Source organism: Bos javanicus, chromosome 27 (genome assembly GCF_032452875.1).
Source record: "Bos javanicus breed banteng chromosome 27, ARS-OSU_banteng_1.0, whole genome shotgun sequence".
NCBI lineage: Eukaryota > Metazoa > Chordata > Mammalia > Artiodactyla > Bovidae > Bos > Bos javanicus.
Window position 1 is genome coordinate 16518427 of NC_083894.1, and position 22900 is coordinate 16541326.

Sequence of the window (22900 nt, forward strand, 5' to 3'; positions counted from 1 at the left end):
GAAAGAAAAAAACCCAAAAGACAGTGCTCACATAATTTAAGACATAAAGGAAATGTAAATTAAGATTTTGTTTCTATTTTCTGTCTTTCAACTATGACAGTTCTCTTTCAAGGTGTTCAAAGCCCACCTTGGAAAAGAAAAAAATAAGTAGGAAAAATTGTCCTTATGAAATTCATAAAACACTTCATACTTTCAGCTTCAGTTACTAAATTCTGGGTATTTTTCTATGTTGCCAATGTACCTGAAAACTAATTCATATCAGAGAGTATGATAAGGGAAAAGATCCATTCCACTCTTCAGGTGGGTGATTACTAACTGCTGCTGGCAACGCTATTTTCTCTTGAATTAACCATTACAGATCTTTTGGATGAGTGGCAGATGATGAGTCTGCAGATCTATACCACACACTAGAGGTATGTAATTCACTAGAGAAAGAATCCTCTGAATAAACAAAAACATGTTAAAAATTGTGTACCCTCTGAAATCACTTATTTCTAGGACAATAATTAAATTTTTCACTTGCTGTACACCTATTAGACATGGAACTGCACACTGGGGTGGGTACTGAGTGAAGAACTTATTTGTGGCATTACTGAATAAAAACTTGAAGATTTAAAACAATAAGAAAAAAATATGCCTTTTAGAATGGACATATTCGTAAAGGAAATAGCAGTGAGATTAATAAACAAACCGAACTCCATCTGTGGCTGATGACTGCTGGGGTTACCCAGTTTCCTTCTATTTCCCTAGCAGTTTTAGAAGGCAGGACATTCAAAACAAAAATAATCTTTAATTTACTCATTCAATCTTTTACCATGTAATAAGCAGCTTCTATCAGGCAATATCTGGTGGGTGCTGAGGACAGAAAATATATGCGCTAAAAGCCTGTCCTTAAAGGTAGTTTTGTTATGAACTGTGTCTCCCGAGATTCATGTGTCCAAGTCCAAAATCCCCAGTCCCTCAAAACATGACTGTCCTTAGAGACAGGGCCCCAAATGAGATAAACGAGTTAAAAAGAAGTTAAAATGAGGGGGCGGTCCCTCATACAAAGAGATGAGGACACAGACGTTAACAGAGAGGATCATGTGATGTCACAACGGACGATGGTCAACTACAAGCCAAGGAGAGAGGGCTCGGGAGAAACGTACTCTGCCAACACGTTGATCTTTGACTTGCAGCCTCCACAACTGTGAAAAATAAATTTCTGTTGTTTAAGCACTGTGTCTGTGGCAGACCTTTGTTATGGCTGCCCCAGCAAAGTAATAACACGGTTCACACGCCAGCAGGGGAGACTGACATATAACTATAAAATCCATGAAAAGCAGTTAAATTAGAGGTATGTACAAAATGCAAAATAATACATATATACTCTAGCATAAATGGCTGTCCTGGATGTTCTGTTTTTAGGTCCTCGTTCCAGGAGGAAGGATGTATAACGGAGCATTGTTACCACTTCCAAAAGACATTAAACAACAGACGATAACACGTTATTTCACTTTATCCCCACAAAAATCTTTCAGTAAATTGGGGTGCCCCCATCTTATAGGTGGAGGAAGTCAATTTTAAGAGGATAATCAATTTGTCCAAGACCATCAAATTAACAGCTGAGAGAGCCACGATTCAAAGCCAGGTCCCTCCAACTCCACCTTCTACAGCCTCCATCTGCCGTTCAAACGAAACCTAGAGAACGTACACGGTCCTCTCTCTGTAGGCTCCCTTACTTGCGGGTGTGCACCAACATCTGAATAGCACGCCAGGCAGCGGAGTGGTCGCCTATGTCTGCACCTGCACCAGCTGGAGAAACTTCGGAAGGGCCTCTCAAGAGTTACAGAAAAATCACAATGAAGCTTTTGATAAGATACAGAACAAACCTGGAGGTCAGGATCAGGGGTCATGGTTTCAATTCAGGTTCCTCTGGTTCCATACTACACAAAGACACAGGCAACAGGACAAAAAGCATGGATGTGCACTGCGCCCTAGGGGCCAAAGGGGAACTGTGAAAGAGTCAACACGGGGGACATTTACTTTAGAAAGAAATGAGAGGGAAGAGCAAGCCAGCGTAAAGAGAACACACTCACCTGTTTCTTCATCTATTCTGAAAACACCAACACCAGAACCATCCCGAATGGAGTAGTGGATCTCCCCATCTCTTCCCATGTCCTCGTCACGAGCGGACACCTTCATGACTGAAGAACCAAGAGGGGCGTTTTCTTTCACCGCACCCTTTTCCACGAAGCTGGGAAACACGGGCGGATGGAGGTTCTCATTCACGTCGATGACCTCCACTTCAACGTAGCAAGTGGAAGACAGAGAAATGGGCTTCCCTTTGTCTTTGGCCCTCACCGTGAGGTTATATACCTGCTTCTTCTCAAAGTCCAACTGCTGTATGATCCTCACGGCTCCGCTAAGCTTATCCACATCAAAGTTTCCTTCTCCGTGGTCCAGGAGACTGTACCTCACTTGACTAGACTGACCCAAATCAGGGTCGTGGGCCTCTAACCACATGATTATGGTCCCTTCTGGAAGGTCCTCTCGAACTTTCACGCGGTAATTAGGGGGAATAAACTTGGGCGGGTTGTCATTCACATCGTCTAAGGATACTTTGAGAATCACCGTAGAGAGCAGCTGGGGTTCTTCCCTGGCTTGATCCCTGGCTTCAACCTTTAAGTAATGCACCTGCTGCTCCTCACGGTCCAAGGGGTTCAGGATTTTAACCACTCCAGTCACGCTGTCGATTGAGAACTTGTCTGTGTCGGTGAGAATAGAGTACCTCACGTGTCCGTTTGGCCCCAGGTCTTTGTCTGTGGCTTCCACCTGGATGATTTCACTGTTTATCTCTTTGTCTTCGCTCACTTCAACAAAGTAGCTCTCCTGTAAAAATTCAGGTGGATTATCATTGGCGTCCAGGACTCGGATCTCCAGCAGATGCCACGCCGCCCTCTGTGGCAGTCCCAGGTCAGACACTGTGATGTTCAGGGTGTACCTGTCTGTCGTCTCACGGTCAAGGGGAGACAGGATTTTGAGCATCCCCGTTTCCATGTCCATAATGAAGCAGCTATCTTCATTTCCTCCGGAAATGGCGTAGACCAGCTTCCCGTTGAAGCCAGTGTCGAGATCAGTAGCATTCATGACAAGCAGGCTGGAACCCACAGGCTGGTTTTCCTTGACCTGGATCCCAGCTGGAAGAGTACTTCTGAACTGGGGCGCGTGAGCATTGACAGAGTGGGAGTCAAAGAAGACGTCCTCGACCTCTCCCTGACTGTGCAGCTTGTTCGCCTGCAGGAGTTTCTCCGCCAGCATTTTGGCCACGCCTGTCTCCTCACACTGCAGGCTGACTGGCTTGCGAAGGGCAGCCACGGTCATGTTGATGTATAACGGGGTGGCAAAATTCTCTCCATCTGTAGCCGTGATTCTCAGGCTGTGAAATGACACCTTGGCCCCTAAGCCATCCATCAGCGACTGCTTTAATGACAGTACCCCGGAGTTGGGGTTCAAGCTGAACAAGTCCAGTTCATTTCCAGCCTCGATCTGGTATCGCACCAACTGAAGTTCATCTGCATCGATAGCAGAGACGGTAGTTATCTGCTCCCCGACGCCCAGATCCCTGGGAATCGTTCCTTCACAATTTATCTTCTCAAATAGGGGTGTGTTGTCATTCAAGTTATTGAGAGTAAGGGTGGCAAGGATCTCAATCTCCCGGCGGTAGGGCGAGCCCCAGTCTGATGCGCGAATCCTCAGAGTGTAAACCCGTGGCATCAGCTCATAGTCCAAGTTTTCTGAAGTACTCACGGCGCCTGTGAAATGGTTAATGACGAACGGCACGTGATTTAAGTTTGCAATGCTGTAAGTCACGTACCCGTTCTCACCCTCATCAGGGTCTACAGCGCTCACACTCATGACCGTAGTACCAATGGGCACGTTCTCATCAAAAGATGCTTTGTAGGCTGTCTGGGTAAATTCCGGAGGGTGACTGTTGGCACTCAAGACTTTAACCAAGACTCTGGTCGAGGCTTTTCTGTCACTGGTTGTGACTTCGAGTTCAAAATGGGATGCCTGCTGTCTTTTCAGGGGTTCTAAGATGGAAATGAGACCAGTGTTGTGATTCAGACTGAATTTAGCTTTTCCAGGTGTGCTTTTAAAAACATACTTCAAATGAGGGTAGCTAGGCGTGGCTTTTACCATGACCACAGGTGTGTGGGGAGGAGCGAATTCGCTGATTTCTGCTCTGTAAACCTCCTTCTCGAACCTGACCGGCCCCGCTTTGAACCGTGGCGAAATCACATGGATCACTTTCACAGAAGAGAACTGGGGAGGAGTTCCTTTGTCTTTCGCCTGGAGCGTCAGGTTGTAGCCGAAAGGATGACTGTCCCAGTCGATGGCGCCAGTGGCTTTGAGCTTGTATTCTCTGCTCCCTGGAGAGGACCTCACTGTTCTGAACTGCTGAAGGAGGTCTCCCGCCACGATGCTTAAAGAAGCGACCTCCCCATTGACACCCTGATCGCAGTCGTCCACGGTCACGATGGCGTACGTGGGGTCCCTGTCCAGTTCGGACGGTGACGAGGTCACGGCTGTTATCACGGGGGCACACGCGTTGGCCTGCTCTACGTGAACCGTGAGCTTGGCCATGCTGCTGATGCCGCTGCTACCGTACAACTTCATGCCGCGGTCCACAGCGAGAATCTCCATCTCGTAGACACTGGTCTCTGTGTAGTCAAGTCTGCCCGTTAAAACAATGGTGCCACTGGTGGGGTGGATGGCAAACATGTCTGTTCGGTCTTTGAAACTGTAGTAAAATTCTCCATTGGTGCCTATGTCTGCATCCGTGGCACTGACTCTCGCGATACTGGTCCTTATGGCTGTGTTTTCAGGTAGAGACACGCTGTACGAGGTGGGGGAGAAGAGGGGTCTCAGGTCATTTGTATCCAGCACTTGCACTCTGACCTTTGTTCGTGCTTCAGCGTTAGTATTTTTTTCCACTGCTTTGACAATCAACGTGTAGTGGTCTTTCACTTCTCTGTTGAGAATAGCTGTATTTCCTCCTTTGGTCCTTATTCTCAGAAAGCAAAAGTCTCCAAGAACGTACTCTTCGGCTTTGAATAGGTTTTCGTTGTCTCCTGAGATGATTTTGTACCTTAACTCCCACAGTGGATTTGTCATGTAAATACCCATCTTTACGGGATGCCCCACGTAGGTTTTCGCTGCAGAGTTTTCATGCACTGTGACATTGTACTGGAAATGTGTGAACTGCAGGGGCATCTCTTCCAGCGTTCCGCTTCCATCACCATCTCCGAAATGCTGGAGGAGGCGCAGCAGAAGCAGAAGCGAGGCCAAGTGCCTCCCCATCGCTTAACTGTCAGGCACCTACAAGCCAAGCAAATAAGAAACATTACTTCAGGGAAATGAACAAAAAGTGTACATCTTTTCTTGTTTCAGACCTCACATTTTAATACAGCATTCGCCATCTACACAGAATATGAGTAAGTGCAATGGTTTTCCAATAGAAGTATCAACACTGCTAATATTTCTAGAATTACTAAGGTCAAGAACAATTTTCAGTTTATTGACTCCAACGATCTTAATGACCATCTGCCAGCTGTAACAACAAAATTTATTCCTGCACTTCAATCTTGAAGGTAAGTATGCTGCTGCTGCTGCTGCTAAGTCACTTCAGTCGTGTCCAACTCTGTACAATCCCACAGACAGCAGCCCAACAGGCTCCTCCATCCCTGGGATTCTCCAGGCAAGAATACTGGAGTGGGTTGCCATTTCCTTCTCCAATGCATGCATGCTAAGTCGCTTCAGTCATGTCCGACTCTGTGCGACCCCACAGATGGCAGCCCACCAGGCTCCTCTGTCCACAGGATTCTCCAGGCAAGAATACTGGAGTGGGTTGCCGTTTCCTTCTCCAGAAGGCAACTATGACTGCTAAAAAGGTACACAAAGGTCTGTTTAGTCAAATCTATGGTTTTTCCAGTAGTCATGTATGAATGTGAGAGTTGGAGTATAAAGAAAGCTGAGCACTGAAGAATTGATACTTTTGAACTGTGGTGTTGGAGCAGACTCTTGAGGGCCCCTTGGACTGCAAGGAGATCCAACCAATCCATCCTAAAGGAGATCAGTCCTGGGTGTTCATTGGAAGGACTGATGCTGAAGCTGAAACTCCATGACTTTAGCCACCTGACTCGAAGAACTGACTCATTTGAAAAGACCCTGATGCTGGGAAAGATTGAAAGTGGGAGGAGAAGGGGACGACAGAGGATGAGAAGGTTGGATGGCATCACCGACTCAATGGACATGAGTCTGAGTAAACTCCTAGAGCTGGTGATGGATAGGAGGCCTGGTGTGCTGCAGTCCATGGGGTCACAAAGAGTCAGACACGACTGAGCGACTGAACTGAACTGAAAAAGGTACACAGTGAAGACTCTTTCCATTTGGTACAGGTGTGTGCATGCTCAGGCGTATCCAACTCGTGACCCCGAGGACTGGGGCCCACCAAGCTTCTCTGTCCATGGGATTTCCCAGGCAAGGATACTGCAATGGGTTGCGATTTCCTTCCCCAAGGGATCTTCCCCACCCATACGTCTCTGTGTCTCCTGCACTCGCAGGCAGAATTCTTTACCACTACGCTATGTGAGAAGTCTTTGTTTACATTAACTTACATGAAGTGAAAGTGAAAGTGTTAGTTGCTCAATTATGTCTGACTCTTTGACTCCATGTACTGTAGCCCACCGGGCTCCTCCGTCCATGGGATTTCCCAGGCAAGAATACTGGAGTGGGTTGTCATTCCCTTCTCTAGGGGAGAAGGCAATGGCACCCCACTCCAGTACTCTTGCCTGGAAAATCCCATGGACGAAGGCTGCAGTCCATGGAATAGCTGAGGGTTGGACACGACTGAGTGACTTCACTTTCTCTAGGGGATCTTCTTGACCCAGGGATTGAACCCAAGTCTCCCGCATTGCAGGCAGATTCTTTACCATCTGAGCCACCAGGGAAGCCTACATTTCCTTGTATACAGTAAATTAAGTGCTCAAAACCTCATGAACTTAACACTATTACAGTATCCTAAGCATGAGAAGCTTCGGACAACTAAATCAGAACAACCAAAAAAACTGTCAATGGTGGTTCTATATAACCTCCCATAATGACAGCTTACAATCTCATTTCAAACTTTATCCTGAAATTATATTTCTTTATAAGAATGATTAAGTTCACTCCCTACATAATACAAGGGTTTAGCATCTCATTTGGCACTATATAACTATTTAAAGGTATTAAAATAATTATATCATCAAGTTTAATACTAAGGTCATTTCTGAACCAACAAACTGAGCCAAAAAAAGTCTGTTCAGAAAGAGAAGACCACTAGCTTGCTGTCCAACAGAACCTGCCCTCTCTCAACCAGGGACGCGAATCTTGGCATCAGCACTGGGGTGTCACGACTGCTGCCCACAACCAGTACTCAGAGGACGCACTGTCTTCGGGGTTCTGAATAACCTGTCCCCTGAACACAAAACACAAACACATGCAAACACATGTAGAGGGGCCGGATCAGCAAGGTAGCAGGCACTGCAGAGGGCCCAAGGGTGAAGCAGGAGGAAAGAGCACATTTGAGAAAGGGGTGCCCTGAACCAGCAGCAAGGCAGCCAAGACCACTGGGCTGGGGCCTGGCTGGGAAGCAGGACAACTACCTTCAGACCAACTGTTTCCCTAGGGGCCGACATCATTCACTTGGTAAATCAAGGCAGCTTCACAAGAGTCCAGGACTGTGGCCCTGAAAAGGACCTCTCCAATGAACACCTGGGAAATGGGACTGCTCCCTGAGCTGAGAGAAACAGCAGGCTGGAGGGCTGGCCAAACAGCCAGGGAATTAGCATGACAACTTAAATTCAGAGGAGCTTAACTCAGCGACTGCCAACTTTGCCCCATGAGTCATTTCATTAGGGAAAAAAAAGGAAAAAGCTGATATGCTGAAAGCAATTAGACACTTAACTGATACTGAATCACGTTGAAGTCGGGCAGCCTAACTTGTTCTTTAGTGACCGCGTCTTCTCACCAGATCAAGTCAGGAAAGCAGACAGATTTTTGGCCTCTAGAACAACTGATATTTAAACAAAATAAGACAATCTTTTCCCAAAACTCTCTTAATTTGGTCCACAGATCTAATACTCAAGGGAAATTTGAGGAGGATGCAACAATCTGGTGATTTTATCAAAACAAGTGACAACTTTGATTCATGACTGAATTCAACCTACAGGTATCGAGAACCCGAAAGCAGACAGACTACTGTGCTGCACTTGGTCACTCAGTCGTGTCCGACTCTGTGACCCCATGGACTGCAGCCCGCCAGGCTCCTCTGTCCATGGGATTCTCTAGGCAAGAATACTGGAGTGGGCTGCCATGCCCTCCTCCAGGGGATCTTCCCAACCAGGAATCAAACCCAGGACTCCCACACTGCAGGTGGATTCTTCACCATCTGAGCCACGAGGGAAGTCCATGAATACTGGAATGGGTGGCCGATCCCTCCTCCAGGGGATCTTCCCGACCCAGGAATCAAACCAGCATCTCCTACATTGCAGGCAGATTCTTTACCAGCTGAGCTACCAGGGAAGCCCAGACTGTGCTAGGTACATGGAATTCAACAACTCATAGAATTATTTTAAAAGGCAAAGATCCTGATTCTGAGGCATTTACAAACCAGGGATAAGATGTAAAGAAAATGCTTTAAAAAACCATTAAAAAGATGATGTTTGCACAAGCATCTTTATTTTAGAACACAATGTTACTATCAACAGTATCCACTTTACAACAAAATCTCAATCCAGGATTCTACTGCAAAATACTTTTGCTTAATTCTACAAATAAAATATTATGGAGTCATCAAAAAGAGTAAGACAGTACTCTATACACTGACATGTAAAGAAGTCTAGATATAGTAACAGGGAAAACTAAACCCATCCCATTTACATTTGCAAAAAGGAAGGGGAGATAAATACGTGCATAGTTCATGGATGTGCTTAAAAATGATTGAGAAATTCTGAATGGATAAGAATTAAACTGTTAACAGCAGTAACTTCTAGAGAATAGGCAGCTGGGGGGATGTTTACACCTTCACTTTACTATGTGAATTTTTAGCATACATACATATATATATATATATATATATACACACATACATACATACACACACTCACATACACACATTATCGTGAATTCACTTTTCTTTTGTTATTTGATTCATTCAACACCTTTTTAATGAACACCTACCATACCCATTTTCCCCGACGGCTCAGCAGATAAAGAATCTGCCTGCCAATGCAGGAGACACAGGAGACTCGGGTTTGATCCCCTGGAGTAGGAAATAGCAGCTCATTGCAGTATTCTTGCCTGAAAAATCTCATGGACAGAGGAGCCCAGTGGGCTCAGGTCATGGGGTTGCAAAGAGTCAGATACTACCAAGCATGCACGTACCACTGTGCTGGACGACCACGTCTGGAATAATTCTACATGCTGCTGATACATACGGAGAAGGCAATGGCACCCCACTCCAGCACTCTTGCCTGGAAAATCCCATGGACGGAGGAGCCTGGTGGGCTGCAGTCCATGGGGTCGCTAAGAGTTGGACACGACTGAACGACTTCACTTTCACTTTTCACGTTCATGCACTGGAGAAGGAAATGGCAACCCACTCCAGTGTTCTTGCCTGGAGAATCCCAGGGACGGGGGAGCCTGGTGGGCTGCCGTCTATGGGATCGCATAGAGTCGGACACGACTGAAGTGACTTAGCAGCAGCAGCAGCAGCTGATACATAAGTGAACCAAACTATCAACTCCTCACGGAAGGTACAGTTCCTGGTGAGAGTCAAACAAACATGGAAACAAAGAATCTGTCAGAGGCTGATGATGAGTGTTAAGGAGAAAAATAAAGTAGAAGCAAATAGAGACGGTAGTCAGAAACATGGAAGGAAAAGACAAAAATGATGCGAGTTTCTCAACCTCAGCCGTATTGACGTTCGGGGCAGATAATTCTTGACTGGGGAAGAGAGGCTGTGGGACAGAGAGCTGCCCCAGGCATCCTTTGGTATTAAGCCTGCTCTCCACCCAACTAAAAGCCTACAGCCTTTCCTCCCTGCAGCCCCAGCAAAAGAGATGTCTGCAGACAGTGCCAAATGGCCCCTGGAGCTCAAAGTCATGTCCGGGAGAGAAGTGCTAGTTAGAGAAACCACAAAGAGACAGACGGCGGTGGCTTGGCACAGTGGGTGAGGGGAGAGTAGCAAAGCAGATCCTTTCTTTAAGTATGCCCGACATTTTACAATACCTTTAGATTGTCAGAAAAATTACAAAGACAGTTTCCCCACTGATAACATCTCACCTGATGATGGTACACTTGTCACAACTAATGAACTAATATTAACACAGTTAGTCACTGTCTCAGAGAAGGCAATGGCACCCCACTCCAGTACTCTTGCCTGGAAAATCCCATGGACGGAGGAGTCTGGTAGGCTGCAGTCCATGGGGTCGCTAAGAGTCAGACATGACTGAACGACTTCACTTTCACTTTTCACTTTCATGCATTGGAGAAGGAAATGGCAACCCACTCCAGTCTTCTTGCCTGGAGAATCCCAGGGATGGGGGAGCCTGGTGGGCTGCCGTCTACGGGGTCGCACAGAGTCGGACACGACTGAAGCGACTTAGCAGCAGCAGTCACTGTCTAGTCCCAATGCCCTTTGTCTGTGCCAGGATCCCAGCCAAGACAGCCACGTTATATTCAGTCACCATATCGTCTCAGACTCCTCTGGACTGTAACAGTTTCTCTGATTTGCCTTGTTTTTCATGACCTTGACAGTTCTGAGACGTACTGGTCAGGTATTTTGTAGACTGTCCCTGGACTGGAATTTGCCGGATGTTTTTCGCATGATTAGACTGGGGCTATGCATTGAGGGGAGGTTGAGCAGGGGGGCGTGGGGGGGTGAAGTGCCATGTTCATCACATCGCCTCGGTGCTGATGCTGACCCTGGTCACCGGGCTGACACAGGGCTTGTCTGCTTTCTCTGCAGTGGGAGACTCGCTCCCTGCTTTCCCTACTGTACCCTTTGGAAGGAAGTCACTAGGCAGTCCACCAGTCAGCAGGAGAAGAGTTCTGCTACATAAATCATTTGGAGTTCTTCTGCAAGGGATATCTGCTATCCTCTGCTAATTATGTCTTTATCATTTCTTCTGATCAGTGTGGCTTCATGGATAAAGGGTGATTTGTAGGACTTTGGATGCTATTAATACTACAAGCAAAATTAAAACAGGCGAGTGACATGCTGGAATCTAAAGTGAAAGGTTATGACCAACCTAGACAGCATATTAAAAAGTAGAGACATGACTTTGCCAACAAAAGTCTGTCTAGTCAAAGCTATGGTTTTTCCAGTAGTCATGTATGGATGTGAGAGTTGGACTATTAAGAAAGCTGAGTGCCAAAGAATTGATGCTTTCAAACTGTGGTGTTAGAAAAGACTCTTGAGAATCCCTTGGACTGCAAGGAGATCCAATCTGTCAATCCTAAAGGAAATCAGTCCTGAATATTCATTGGAAGGACTGATGCTGAAGCTGAAATGCCAATATTTTGGCCACCTGATGCGAACAACTGACTCGCTGGAAAAGACCCTGATGCTGGGAAAGACTGAAGGCGGGAAGAGAAGGGGATGACAGAGGATGAGATAGTTGGATGGCATCACCGACTCAATGGACCCGAGTGAGTAAACTCAAGAGTTGATGATGGGCAGGGAGGCCTGGTGTGCTGCAGTCCACGGGGTTGCAAAGAGTCAGACATGACTGAGCAACTGAACCGAACTCAAAGTGAAAGGGTTGCTCAAGTACGAGGGTGGACAAAAGAAGGGAGGGTGGCCGGGGTAAAAGCTGGAGGGAGACCAGTTAGAAGACACTGCAGTAGACACTGTACAGGTTAGAGACCCTGGTGTCTCTGCCCCAAATGTGGTCATGGAGGGGGTGGGGAGGAGGGCGACATTCTGGATCCATTTCAGGACCCATTGATGAACCGGAGGGTAGAGGCAGGAGGAGAGAAAGGGGGAGACATCCAAGAAGATCCTGGAGATTGTATGCTGAGCTGGAAGTGGGCTTCAGGTTCTGAGAGAGGGAAGCCTGAGCTGAGGGAGGAGCAGATGTTAGGGAGCACAATCGGGGGTTCAGCTTTGGACACGTTAGGACAAAAATGCCAACTGTTATCCAAGTAACTGATTTCCAGTTGGCAGTTAGACATGCAGGAGAGGCCCACCCCTGCAGACAGAAGCCTGACAGTGGTCAGAATGTGGAAGATACTATTAATATATTTAAAAGCAGAAAACTAAATGAGCTCACCCGCGAAGAGGACACCGACAGACAAGAAAGGAAAACCAAGGACAGAGCCCTGCTGTCCTCCAAGATGTAGGAGACAGAAGACGAGAGGAACCAGCCACTGGGGCAGAAGCAACAAAGAGTGGTTGACAATGCCATTGGTAAGTTAACAGATCTCTCTGAACATCTGAATCCTAACATGAGGACTTGGAAATGACCCATCTATACTGGCTGGTGCCCTGCGGATCCCTACACCACGGGTGCCCTGGACACCCCCACGGCACGAGGAGAAGGCTCAAGATGTCAAACCACTGCAGCGGTTTTTCCGCACAGCATCTCTGTGACCAGCAGCCCCTGCAGCCTCTGCAGCCCCCACAGTTCCCTCACAGCTGGATTCCCATCATCTCTCGCCCTTCACAACTCACCCACCGCAGTTCTCAGGGAACACACCACAGCTGGAATCAACTTTTGTGGCCATGTTCATAACAAAGACCTCTTAAAATCCTGAATTCACTCTGCAAACTTGGCTAATAGAATGCCACTGTAATCATAATAAACTATTAAATGAAAGGCTTTTCATCAGAAAGAAAAAAAAAATCCACTTTCTAAGAGATAGTCTTATATTGTTGTTGTTTGGTCACTAAGTTGTGTCTGACTCTTTGCAACCCCATGGACTGTAGCCTGCCAGGCTCCTCTATCCATGGGATTTTCCAGGCAAGAATACTGGAGCGGAGGATCCAGTATTATTCCACTTCAGAAGTATTCTTCTCCAGAGGATCTTCCTGACTTAGAAAGAATGGAACTCGTGTCTCCTGTGTCTCCTGCATTGGCAGGCAGATTCTCTACCACTGAGACATAAGGGAAGCCCAAGAGATTAACTGTAATTTAACCAAGAACTGTGAACTCAGGTTTCACCTTAAAATGCCATGATCAAAGAAACTGTGGCTACTACTCTAGGTAAAACAAACAGCAAAGCTGGAAAGCGCACGCACACACACACACATACAAAAAATCTTAGAAAGATACCAATACCATTTCATCTAAAAAGTACATTATTACCCAGCGCTCACGCTTATGAAAATTAAACTCCAAAAACCATTTTAGCCAAAGGCTACACTTTTTATATTTAGAAGGTGATCACACTATTTGAACACACAGTAATCCAGGATTTCTTCTGTACATTTTCCAAAGTGAAAACAAAGAATGTTTATCTAGTTCAGCCTTTAAGGAAAAGGGCCTCAGGTCGAAAGCTTAAGTATCTTTAGCACAGATTTCTGAAAATCCATATATAATAAAGATCATTTTACTGGTAGAAGTCAGGTATTAACACGTTCATGTTTCTTCATCAGCAAGACTTCCATGTAAAGTGTTTCAGTCAATTCCTGTGATCACACAGGCTTCACACAACAGACCACAGCCCCATGCTGAGAACATACTGCCTAAGTTTTAGATCAAGTATGCAGATCTAGTATTTAGATCTGAATCTTCTGAGTGAAGATTCACAAGTGCTAGGTGGGACCCAACACGATGCAATTCATACATTCTATTAAATGTTTCGTATTTATTATTCAAAGTCACAACTCTTATGCACACCATTAGCCATTCCAGCCCTCTAAGAGGAAAGCAGGATCAGACTCTCCATCCCACATACAATAATAAAATTACACAGAAATATTCAAGAATTTTGTGTTTTCCCTCATTATACTCCTATCTTCTATCTACCTCAGTGAGAATGTCACTAGAACTCAACTTATTACTGCAATTTAGAGCTTTCTGTTCTATTTGAATAGGGTCACAATTTAAAAGCATCTTCTAGAGATGTCTCAATAGTGAGGAAGATAACTGTTTTCAAAAAGAACTGTCATGAAGTTGTCAAAAGACAATAAGGAATGTAAACGATTCTAGCTTTTTGAAGATATTGTATATTAAATAAATGTTTAATGATCTCTAAAATCACTTAACAGGAGTCAATAAAGAGTACTGTTTGTCTTACAAAGCCTGCTTGTTACTCAGCTATAACCAATTCACAGCTTCCAGATGACATTCAAAACAGGAAAAAACCCTGCATTTTTCTAATAAATTATAATAGCCACAGAGAGTAATTGTAAAAGCTTTCATTCTCAACACTGAAAAATGAATGGGCAAGTCTTGTTTATTTCTGGGTGCGTACTAAATCCTTTTAAGCCATCTTTGTACTTTTTTTCAGTAAAAATGGAGGTGATGGGTGGCACTATCAACCCAGAACTGGTATGCTTTGGTCTTTTTCTCTCGCCATTCATCAAACCACAAATCAAGTTCACAGCTAAGATTTCTACAACTTGCTTTGCATCTATGTCCTCTCTCTCAACCATTCCCCCCTGGATTCCCTCTTCCTGCAGACTTCACCCTAGCCTAACACCCACCCAATCCCAGATCCCTAGCTCACTGAGGTGCTATGACGGACTACCCTGACCCGGATGGATCTCTCTTATAACGCTGGAGATCACTGTTCATTTGGCCTTCTCCCCTGCTGGACTGTAAGCTTCTTGAGAGGAGGACACCTGCTTTGCTCACCACTGTTTACTGTATCTGGCTCAGTGGTTGGCACAGAGGAGATCCACAGTTGGGTTCATCAATGGACAGACGGACGACGTTTGGGGATGGAAAACAGAAGGCAGGACTGAAGGGAGGCTGCTGGGAGGGGGAATAAAAGGAGGAATAACATGGGAAATTAACTCTTCCATCACTGTAAACCTAACAGAAAATCCAGGCCCAACCACTAGGCCAGTAACAGTACCGCAGACAGGTGCCCTCAAGGAGGCTCTAATTTCCAGCAGCTCAGAAAGGGGTCACCATCTACCTCAAAATGCTTCCAAAATGGCTACGGGCAACGCCAGATTAGTGAGCTTATTATGAAGTATTATGCTTGAACATTCCATGAAAATAAGAATTAAATAATTACTGATTTTCCTAAGTGGTCTGTAGAAGACATTTAATTATAGACGTATCTCCACATATATAATAAACCTTTCGAGGTAAGCCAGAATTTGGCCAATATAATTAAATCTCAGATTTAAAGATGATTTTTAAAACTTATATGCTGTGAAATAGATTCCTCATTTAATTCAATAGATTTTTCAAATAAAAAGTTGCTTTCAGACATGAGAAGAGGAAAAAACAGCAACTTACTGATGTTAGTTAAATGAATCATCTGCATCGCTCACTTCAAACACTCCTTACCAGCGCCTAAGGACAAACTAACACTTGCAAATTGAACAATTAGTTGAGACAAAAAGACATACCTTGGCTTCATCAACTATGTAATTTGGTCAAAAGAAAGCTTACCTATTACAGTTTCCTACTCATAAAGATTAAATAGACACCCAGCCTTCCAGCTTCCTGCTATTAAATCAGGTCCTTTAGGCCACAAATTAAGCCACGGAGACATTTAAGGCAATAATAATGCACTAATTTGATTCAGTTTACTGATTCCATGTAAAATCAACCAAACTTGGGTGGGAAAACAGGGATAAGAGAGTTAAAAAAGTCTGTAACATCTCTTTCACTTCTAGCATTCAAACAAATGACTACTTCGGAGACGACTTAGGAGCTAAGTCCAAACACATACACTAGCAAGGCATGGGACCAGGGCAAGGAAAACAGTATTACTTTGCACATCATTTTTACAGTCCTCTTTTGGCACCTGTCCATAACACGGATTTAAATGGTCTATTAACATGGTGGGAACCCACTAGGAGTACTTGTGTGTGTGTATGTGTATGTGCATGTGTGTGTGTGTGTGCGCGTGCGCTCAGTCACTAAGTCATGTCCGACTCTTGGCAACCCCATGGACTGCAGCCAGCCAAGTTCCTCTGTCCATGGGATCTCCCAGGAAAGAATATTGGAGTGCGTTGCCATTTCCTCCTCTGGGGTATCTCCCCCACCCAGGGATCAAACTGGCAGTCTTCTGTCTTGGCAGGCAGATTCTTTACCACTGAGCTACCAGAAGTACTTTTAGTGACTAATTAAGACACAAATGAATACATATACAGGAAGCCTGAAATATTTTATGAAGTCCTCTAATAATCTTACTTCCTTTCAGAATGCCAAAGAATTTGGCTCATTTAAGGTATTCATTTTTCAAGAAACAGGTACACAATCACACACTTTACTCAGATCAAACCTATTATACCCATTGCTGTTTTTAAAAATTATGGAATGTTTTAAGCGCTTTTCACCCATCTTAAAGCTTAAATAAATAGCAAAGAAAAGTGTTAGTCACTCAGCCATGTCCGACTCTTTGTGACCCCCATGAACTATACCCCCACCAGGCTCCTCTGTCCATGGGATTCTCCAGCAATAATACTGGAGTGGGTAGCCATTCCCTTTTCCAGGGGCTCTTCCCAGCCTAGGATGGAACCCAGGTCTCCTGCATTGCAGGCAGATTCTGAGCCACCAGGGCAGCCCTATAGAAAAGAAAAGTCAAAGTGAAGTGAAGTGAAATCGCTCAGTCATGTCCGACTCTTTGCAACCCCGTGGACTGTAGCCCACCAGGCTCCTCCGTCCATGGGATTCTCCAGGCAAGAATACTGGAGTGGGTTGCCATTTCCTTCTCCAGGGGATCTTCCTGACCCAGGGATCGAACCCAGGTCTCCCGCATTGCAGGCAGACGCTTTAATTTCTGAGCCAGGAGGGAACCCCACAGAAAAGAAAGGGAGACGGTAGTTCCACTTGTGGAACTAGAGCTGTCAGAAAACACTGAAGGCAAAGCCAAACATCAGAATTAACCTATACAGCTGGAGAAACGCCCATGTACTTGGATTTTATGAGTAACTGCAGTACTGGATATGCTGGAGAAGCACAACTAAGAATAAACTGAAAAAACAGCACCATCATCCAGTTTTAACACGTGCAGCTATCTTCTTAAAACTATTGAAACCTAACTCTGAACGTATGAAGCCTTAAGAATCGGCTTTTGTGAAAAATACATAAATAACTGAAGATCACTTGCATTTCAGATCTTTTCCAATTTTCATAATCACTGTAAATATCCAAGCTTTTTAAAAACCAAAAACAAAACAAAACAAAAAACCTCCTCTACTGGGCACCAGGGAATTGGTTAACAAAAGCTATTTAATGAAACCACAGTTCAGACACATGCGGAAAGAAAGGGGAAAAAAAAAAACAAACCTCTAACTGCATAGAAAATATTTATGAGTTTACTTTCCTAATGCATACAATTGCGTTCTTGTCTTCAAAGCTCCGCAGTTCACATCCGTGGGAACAAAAATATCTTCAGAGACTAAAGAAAGTTAGCTTCCTAGAAGAAAGCAGTTAGAGGAAAAAAACGCAAGGAAGAAGCAGAATCTCTTCCTTAAAAAAAAAAAAAAAAAAAAAAAGACCTTAAAGTTTCACTTTCAAAAAAGCTAGAAACACCCTGACAGCACAATTGCAAATGTTTAGTCCGGAGATTTCTCAACCGCACCTATTCTAACTACCTTCAACCAGCTACCACTCAAACCTCATGGCAGCACTCCCCGCCACCCAGCCAGGGTACAAAACATCCAAGGAAACCGGCCACTCCATTTCAAAAACTCATCCCTCAGTAGCTGGCTTCTCCTCCCATCACACATACGCCGTGAAATCTCTCGCAAATCGGAAGCAGCAGCCGCGGAGCGAGATCGGCTAGGTCCTCGGCAGACACGCGTGTTACCGGAGGGGAGAGAGCGCGGAGCGCGCGCGTGAAGTTTCCGAGCTCCCGGGCGCCGGCGCGCAGGTTCTCGGCCCCGCGGGCGCCCGAGCCCCGCGCCGCAGCCGCCGCTCAGATTTCCAGCAATGGCTCCGGGGGCCAGAGCCGGGGCGGCCACCCGCCCGCCCGATCCAAGCGCTTGGATCGGTGATTACCAGGCAGGTCACGTCGCGAATTGCCCGCTCCCGCCTCTCCGCCTCCCCCGCGCCACCCGCTCGAACCCCCGGGGGCTGCCCTGAACTTTCCCAACGAGCAGGCGGCTGGGCACCTACCACCCATCCGAGGGGTCTCTTTCTCTCCATTCCGTTCCCAGGAGCCGGCGGGGCACGATCCTGGGCTGGACACTCCCGGGCAGGAGTCCCCCCGTCCCACCCCCGCCGAGCCGGGTGGAAGCCCTCCAACCTCTCAGCAGCAAGGTGCCCGACCGATTGGCCGGCGATGGCACCGCGAGCGCCGCCGCGCCCCTCGCCCACAGTCCCCGGGTCCCTTCTGGCCTCCTTCCAACTTACAGCAAAGTTGGCCCCAAGTGGCCGCCACAGAGTTCTCGGGGGCGCGCGCCTCGCCGCCTCAGCGCGCCCCCGGGCGGGGTCCAGGTCGGCCGGGCGCCTGGCTGGGGCCGCCGCGCTGCATCGTGTCCCAGCGAGCGGCTTGCCCGCGCTCTCCGTGCGCCCCTACTCCAAGGCAGCGCCCGGCGGCCCGCGCGCGCGCCCCGCTCTCCCAGGCCGCCCGGCGCAGACACCCGCGCGGCTCACGCACCCGGCGCGGGGGATATCCCTCCGCTCCCGGCCACGCCCGCTCGCGCCGGCGCTCGTTTCTCCCGCGCGGAAACTCTCGACCCTACTTTCCCCCGGGCTGCCGGACATCCCCCAGCCCGCCAGGCCCCCGGGGCCGCGAAGCCTGGCCAAGGGGTCAGGGAGCTCCCGGCCGCTACAGCGACCGGCTCCTTGCCAGGAGATCAGTGAATGCCCAGGAAGATCTAGCGACACCGCGAGGAGAAAACAAATCGCTCTAGCGCCGAGGTTAGTTATGGCCAGCACACATTTGTGCAAGGAATTAATATGGAATGTTCCCTGCTAGGAGAGGGGAAACATTAGCTTAGCTCCAAAAAAAAAAAAAAAGTCAGCTATGGGTTTAAAGAAAAAGCTTCCCACGCCTCCTCACCCCCCCCCCCCTTTAGATTTCCGAGTACCTTGAGGGAATTCCTAAATCTGCATTTGAATGCCGTGGTTGCCGGTCTGCCCTAGCTCGGCGGAATCAAGTCTTAAAAAAGGTCTGAAAAGGAATGCAGTCTGATGGGAATCTACTTCCTTCTTCAATCTACACTGAAACCCCAGGAAAGTGAAAACGCTTCCTCCGCGACCTCTTAGTGCAGAGGTTAGACCGCGGAACCTCTCAGGCCCGGGTTACGAACCCCAAGGCCTGCCTCCCCCGGCGCACGCCCCCGGATCCCCAGGGCTGCGGGGACAAAAGGCAGCTTGTGCCGCCTCGTGCTCTTTCCCACCCGGTGAGTACACCCCGCAAAGCGTGAACGCAGTATAACGTGAAACTCCAGGTTCTTTAGGGAGAAGGGGAAACCTCGGGGAACCCTCCCCCCACCTCCGCTAGCCCGAGCGCGCAGTCGGGGTATCCCGGGGCTGTGAGCCCATCCTCGGCGCGGGCAAAGCTCCAGGCGCCGGCTCAGGGCAGCCCGGAATGCTCCCGGGCGTAGAGAAACAGCCTGGGGAAGAGGGCGGACGTGACCTCGGAAAGTTTGTGGAGCTAGAATACGTTAACACTGTGAGGACAAAGAGAGATGATTTCCCCAGAACCGGTGGAGGGGGCTGCTGGAGGAACTACCAGGCCGATGGGGGCGAAGGAGTCTAGGGTTAAAGAGGGAAATGCCTTAGTTCAAAGTTAATGCAGCCTACTCTTACGCCGTCTCAAAGACGGTGATTAGAAAAAAAGTGTCTACCAGGTCGTGGCTGGGAAGGAGAAACCACGCCTGCAGAATGAGTGTGCTGATTCGCGGCACTAAGAGTATGTAGTGTATTCCCGGCGTATTATTTAGAATACACACAAATTCACACATCCAACAAACATCATCATCCAAACATTTGGCTACGGCCATAACTGCGCAAAGCGCTCCCGGGGTTACAGGTCAGCTTCATACATGAAACACCTAGGAAGCAGGTGACCTGATCTCCAAGCTCAATTCGTTGGCGCCCCGGGCCGAATTCTAACTCTAAACGAAACACAGCCACACGCGAACGCCAACAGTTTGTAGGGGCAGTATGCGGGGTTAAGGGATAGGAGGGGGTGAGTAAAAAGGCTAAAAAGACACCATCCTATAACATACAATCACAAGATTTTGAAATGGCGCAAAAGAATTCCTGGAGAAAAAAATTACTATTCATTAATAAATAATACCGCTTACTTGAACTAAACATCGGTTGGGGAATCCCGATTTGCCGGCCAGGTCCACTGAGAAACCTAATTGCCTGGAAGAAGTCGCACTTTGTCGCCAGAGGAACAGCCAAGAGCCAGAGATGTAGATTTCAGAGTCCGGTGCTGCCACGTTTTTAACTGATCCTTTAGCCCCAAAGGAACGAAAAGGAGGTGCCTTTTAGCTACCCTCTAATTACCTTCACATGAACGAGAGATGGAGTTCAAGCTCCACGTTTGTCCTCTCAATAGTCAGTCCTCCTTAACCCAGTACCCATAGGTTCTGGGACATTAGGGGGATGGGGGCTGGGTTCCCCAAAATTAAATAAATTAAAAAAAAAAAACAAAACCACTTTCTGCCAGCACCAATTCTGTATCCAGTTCACCCACGCTGGTATTTGTAAATCAGACACAGAATGGGCCGGAGTGGGTGGTAAGTGAAGGCTAGGGTGACGGCCAGGGACCTCACGCCCACGTTCCATGAGCACCCGGCAGGTCCAAGTTCGCGGTCCGCGCGGAACCCCGCAGGGAGCGCGCGCTTCGCCGGGTGTCCGAACTAGAGGGCGCTGCGCCACTGCGGATCACGCGGCACGGAGGCGCCCTCCCCGCGCACCATTTCTATAATAAGTTACATTCGAAATAATGCACAAACGGCGTAGCTTTTCAAGTTCTTCTGAACAGTGCTCTGCAAGTATTTCACGAATTCCAAAACCTGTGCATACTGATCTTTGATTCCCGAGCTAAACACAGCCTTTGGGGGTGGTGGGGGGTGGTAGGGTGCTGTTCCCCAAGCGGAAAGCCGGTAGGATGCACACGCTTCCCCATACTAGTGAAGCACCCTCACATTATTTCATTTCTGTTTAAACTTTAAAAAGACAGAAAGGCTTGCACGAAAGAAGGAACTCACCCGTCCAGCCGAGTCCTCGGAGCCCTGCTTTAAAGTGCCGACAGCTCCGTAATCCCCACACTATCTGGATGTTTGTTAGAAGCCGTGTCTGAAGTACCAACTTTGCTTCTTCCCTGCGATCTTCACCATGTCCCCAGCGAGGGTGCGATCCGCCCGCGCCGCCCAGGTGGCCGCATCTCCGGAGGCTTACCGTCCTGGGGGAAAAAACTTGAGCAGCGAAAAAGGAGGCGAGTGCGCGAGGGCCGGGGAGAAACCAAGTTTGTCAGGACTTGTCCGGGCAGCCGAGCCGCGGAGTTTGGGAGTTGCGGCCGGGAACTGCGGCGGATTGCTGCCTCTCTCGGCGCTCCTCCCTCCCTCTCTCCCTCCCGGAGGCCGCGGGGGAGGGGAGGTGACGTCAGCGCCCCGCCTCGCCCCCCCGCCCCGCGCCCCGGACCCGGGTGCTCCCGCGGGGTCCGCCTCCCGGACAGTAGCGGCGGCGAGCGGACAGGCTGGGCCGGCCTCCCTGCCGCAGCAGTGTCTTGCGGTCCCGACGGCTGACCGTCCGCCCTTCTCCACCGCGCCGCGTCTCCCCCCGGCGCCGCCGAGCCCCGGCACCTGAGCGGCCCCGCGGCGCGCACCTCTCCGGCGGGCTTCCTCGCCGGCCTCCTCCGCCGGCGTTTCCCACGCCTCGAACTGCAGGTGATGCTCTTCCCCTTCTGCCGCTGAGATTTCGTCGCGACGTGTCGCCTGCCCGTTGTTTTTTTTTTTTTTGCAGGGCGGAAGCCCGAACAACCTCTGCAGACTGGCCTGGACGACTTGTACTTTTCTTGCAGCCCTCCAACTTCAGGATGTGATCTGTTTTAAATACTTCTCGGGCTCTAGCGCTGTTTGTGGTCTGTGCGTTGAAAATCACGGAGCCATATTTTAACGTGCAAATCCTTTCCAAAGGCGCCTCCGTTTTTAGACCGTACTCTGAAGCATCAGAGGATCCGGGGAGGGCGGGGGGGGTGGGGGGGCGGAGAATGGGGGAGGAGCCAATTTCTGTTTCTTACAAGTCATCTATCATGATAGGGGCTAATACGAATGAATCAATCGTCTACTCATAATATAGGATCAGATAAAGGCAAACGCTGTTGAAGTTGAATTTGTAAGTGAAATGCGTCTTTCTGTGGAAGCATCCAGACTCCTTTATGGAAACATCCACTCCAGGAAAATATCTGCTGTGGAATATATATTTTTTTAATGCCGCTAAAGTACCAAAATAAAAATCTCTCCTCAACAGCATGAAATTTCCAGGGAGCCACTTCTGTGAGTTTACACTGTCCCCAGAAGGTTGGCATTAAAATTCAAAGACCCCTGGAAAAGGGCTGGCGGCTAGGAACGGGTTCTGTTAATACCTTTGCAGCCATTGGTGTATATCTAGTGGTCAATTTAGCTTGTGTTATCTTTGAAAGGCAAAGAGCAAAACCCCTAGGACACAGGAAGCAAGGCAAAGACTTAAACAGTTAAGAGGAAAGACTATTAAATGTT

The 22900-nt window shown here is 47.8% G+C and overlaps 1 protein-coding gene across 7 annotated transcripts in view; it reads right to left on the minus strand.

The window, feature by feature from the left end:
- Nucleotides 1–21478, minus strand: part of FAT1 (FAT atypical cadherin 1) — a 125241-nt gene extending 103763 nt beyond the window's left edge. For 4 of the 7 annotated variants that reach the window (XR_009734025.1, XM_061404268.1, XM_061404264.1 and 1 more), the window contains exons 1-2: nt 21392–21478; nt 2079–5361 (exon numbers count right to left, since the gene is read on the minus strand). Coding sequence is in view for 6 of the 7 variants with exons in the window: in XM_061404268.1 (XP_061260252.1) it covers nt 2079–5343 (3265 nt within the window). In the remaining variant the exon portion in view is untranslated. Of the gene's footprint in view, nt 1–2078; nt 5362–18335; nt 18424–18572; nt 18658–20476; nt 21036–21391 lie in introns of those variants that run through there. The other 3 variants (XM_061404267.1, XM_061404265.1, XM_061404266.1) reach the window with 3 other exon arrangements.
- Between the last annotated feature and the right edge of the window lie 1422 nt (nt 21479–22900).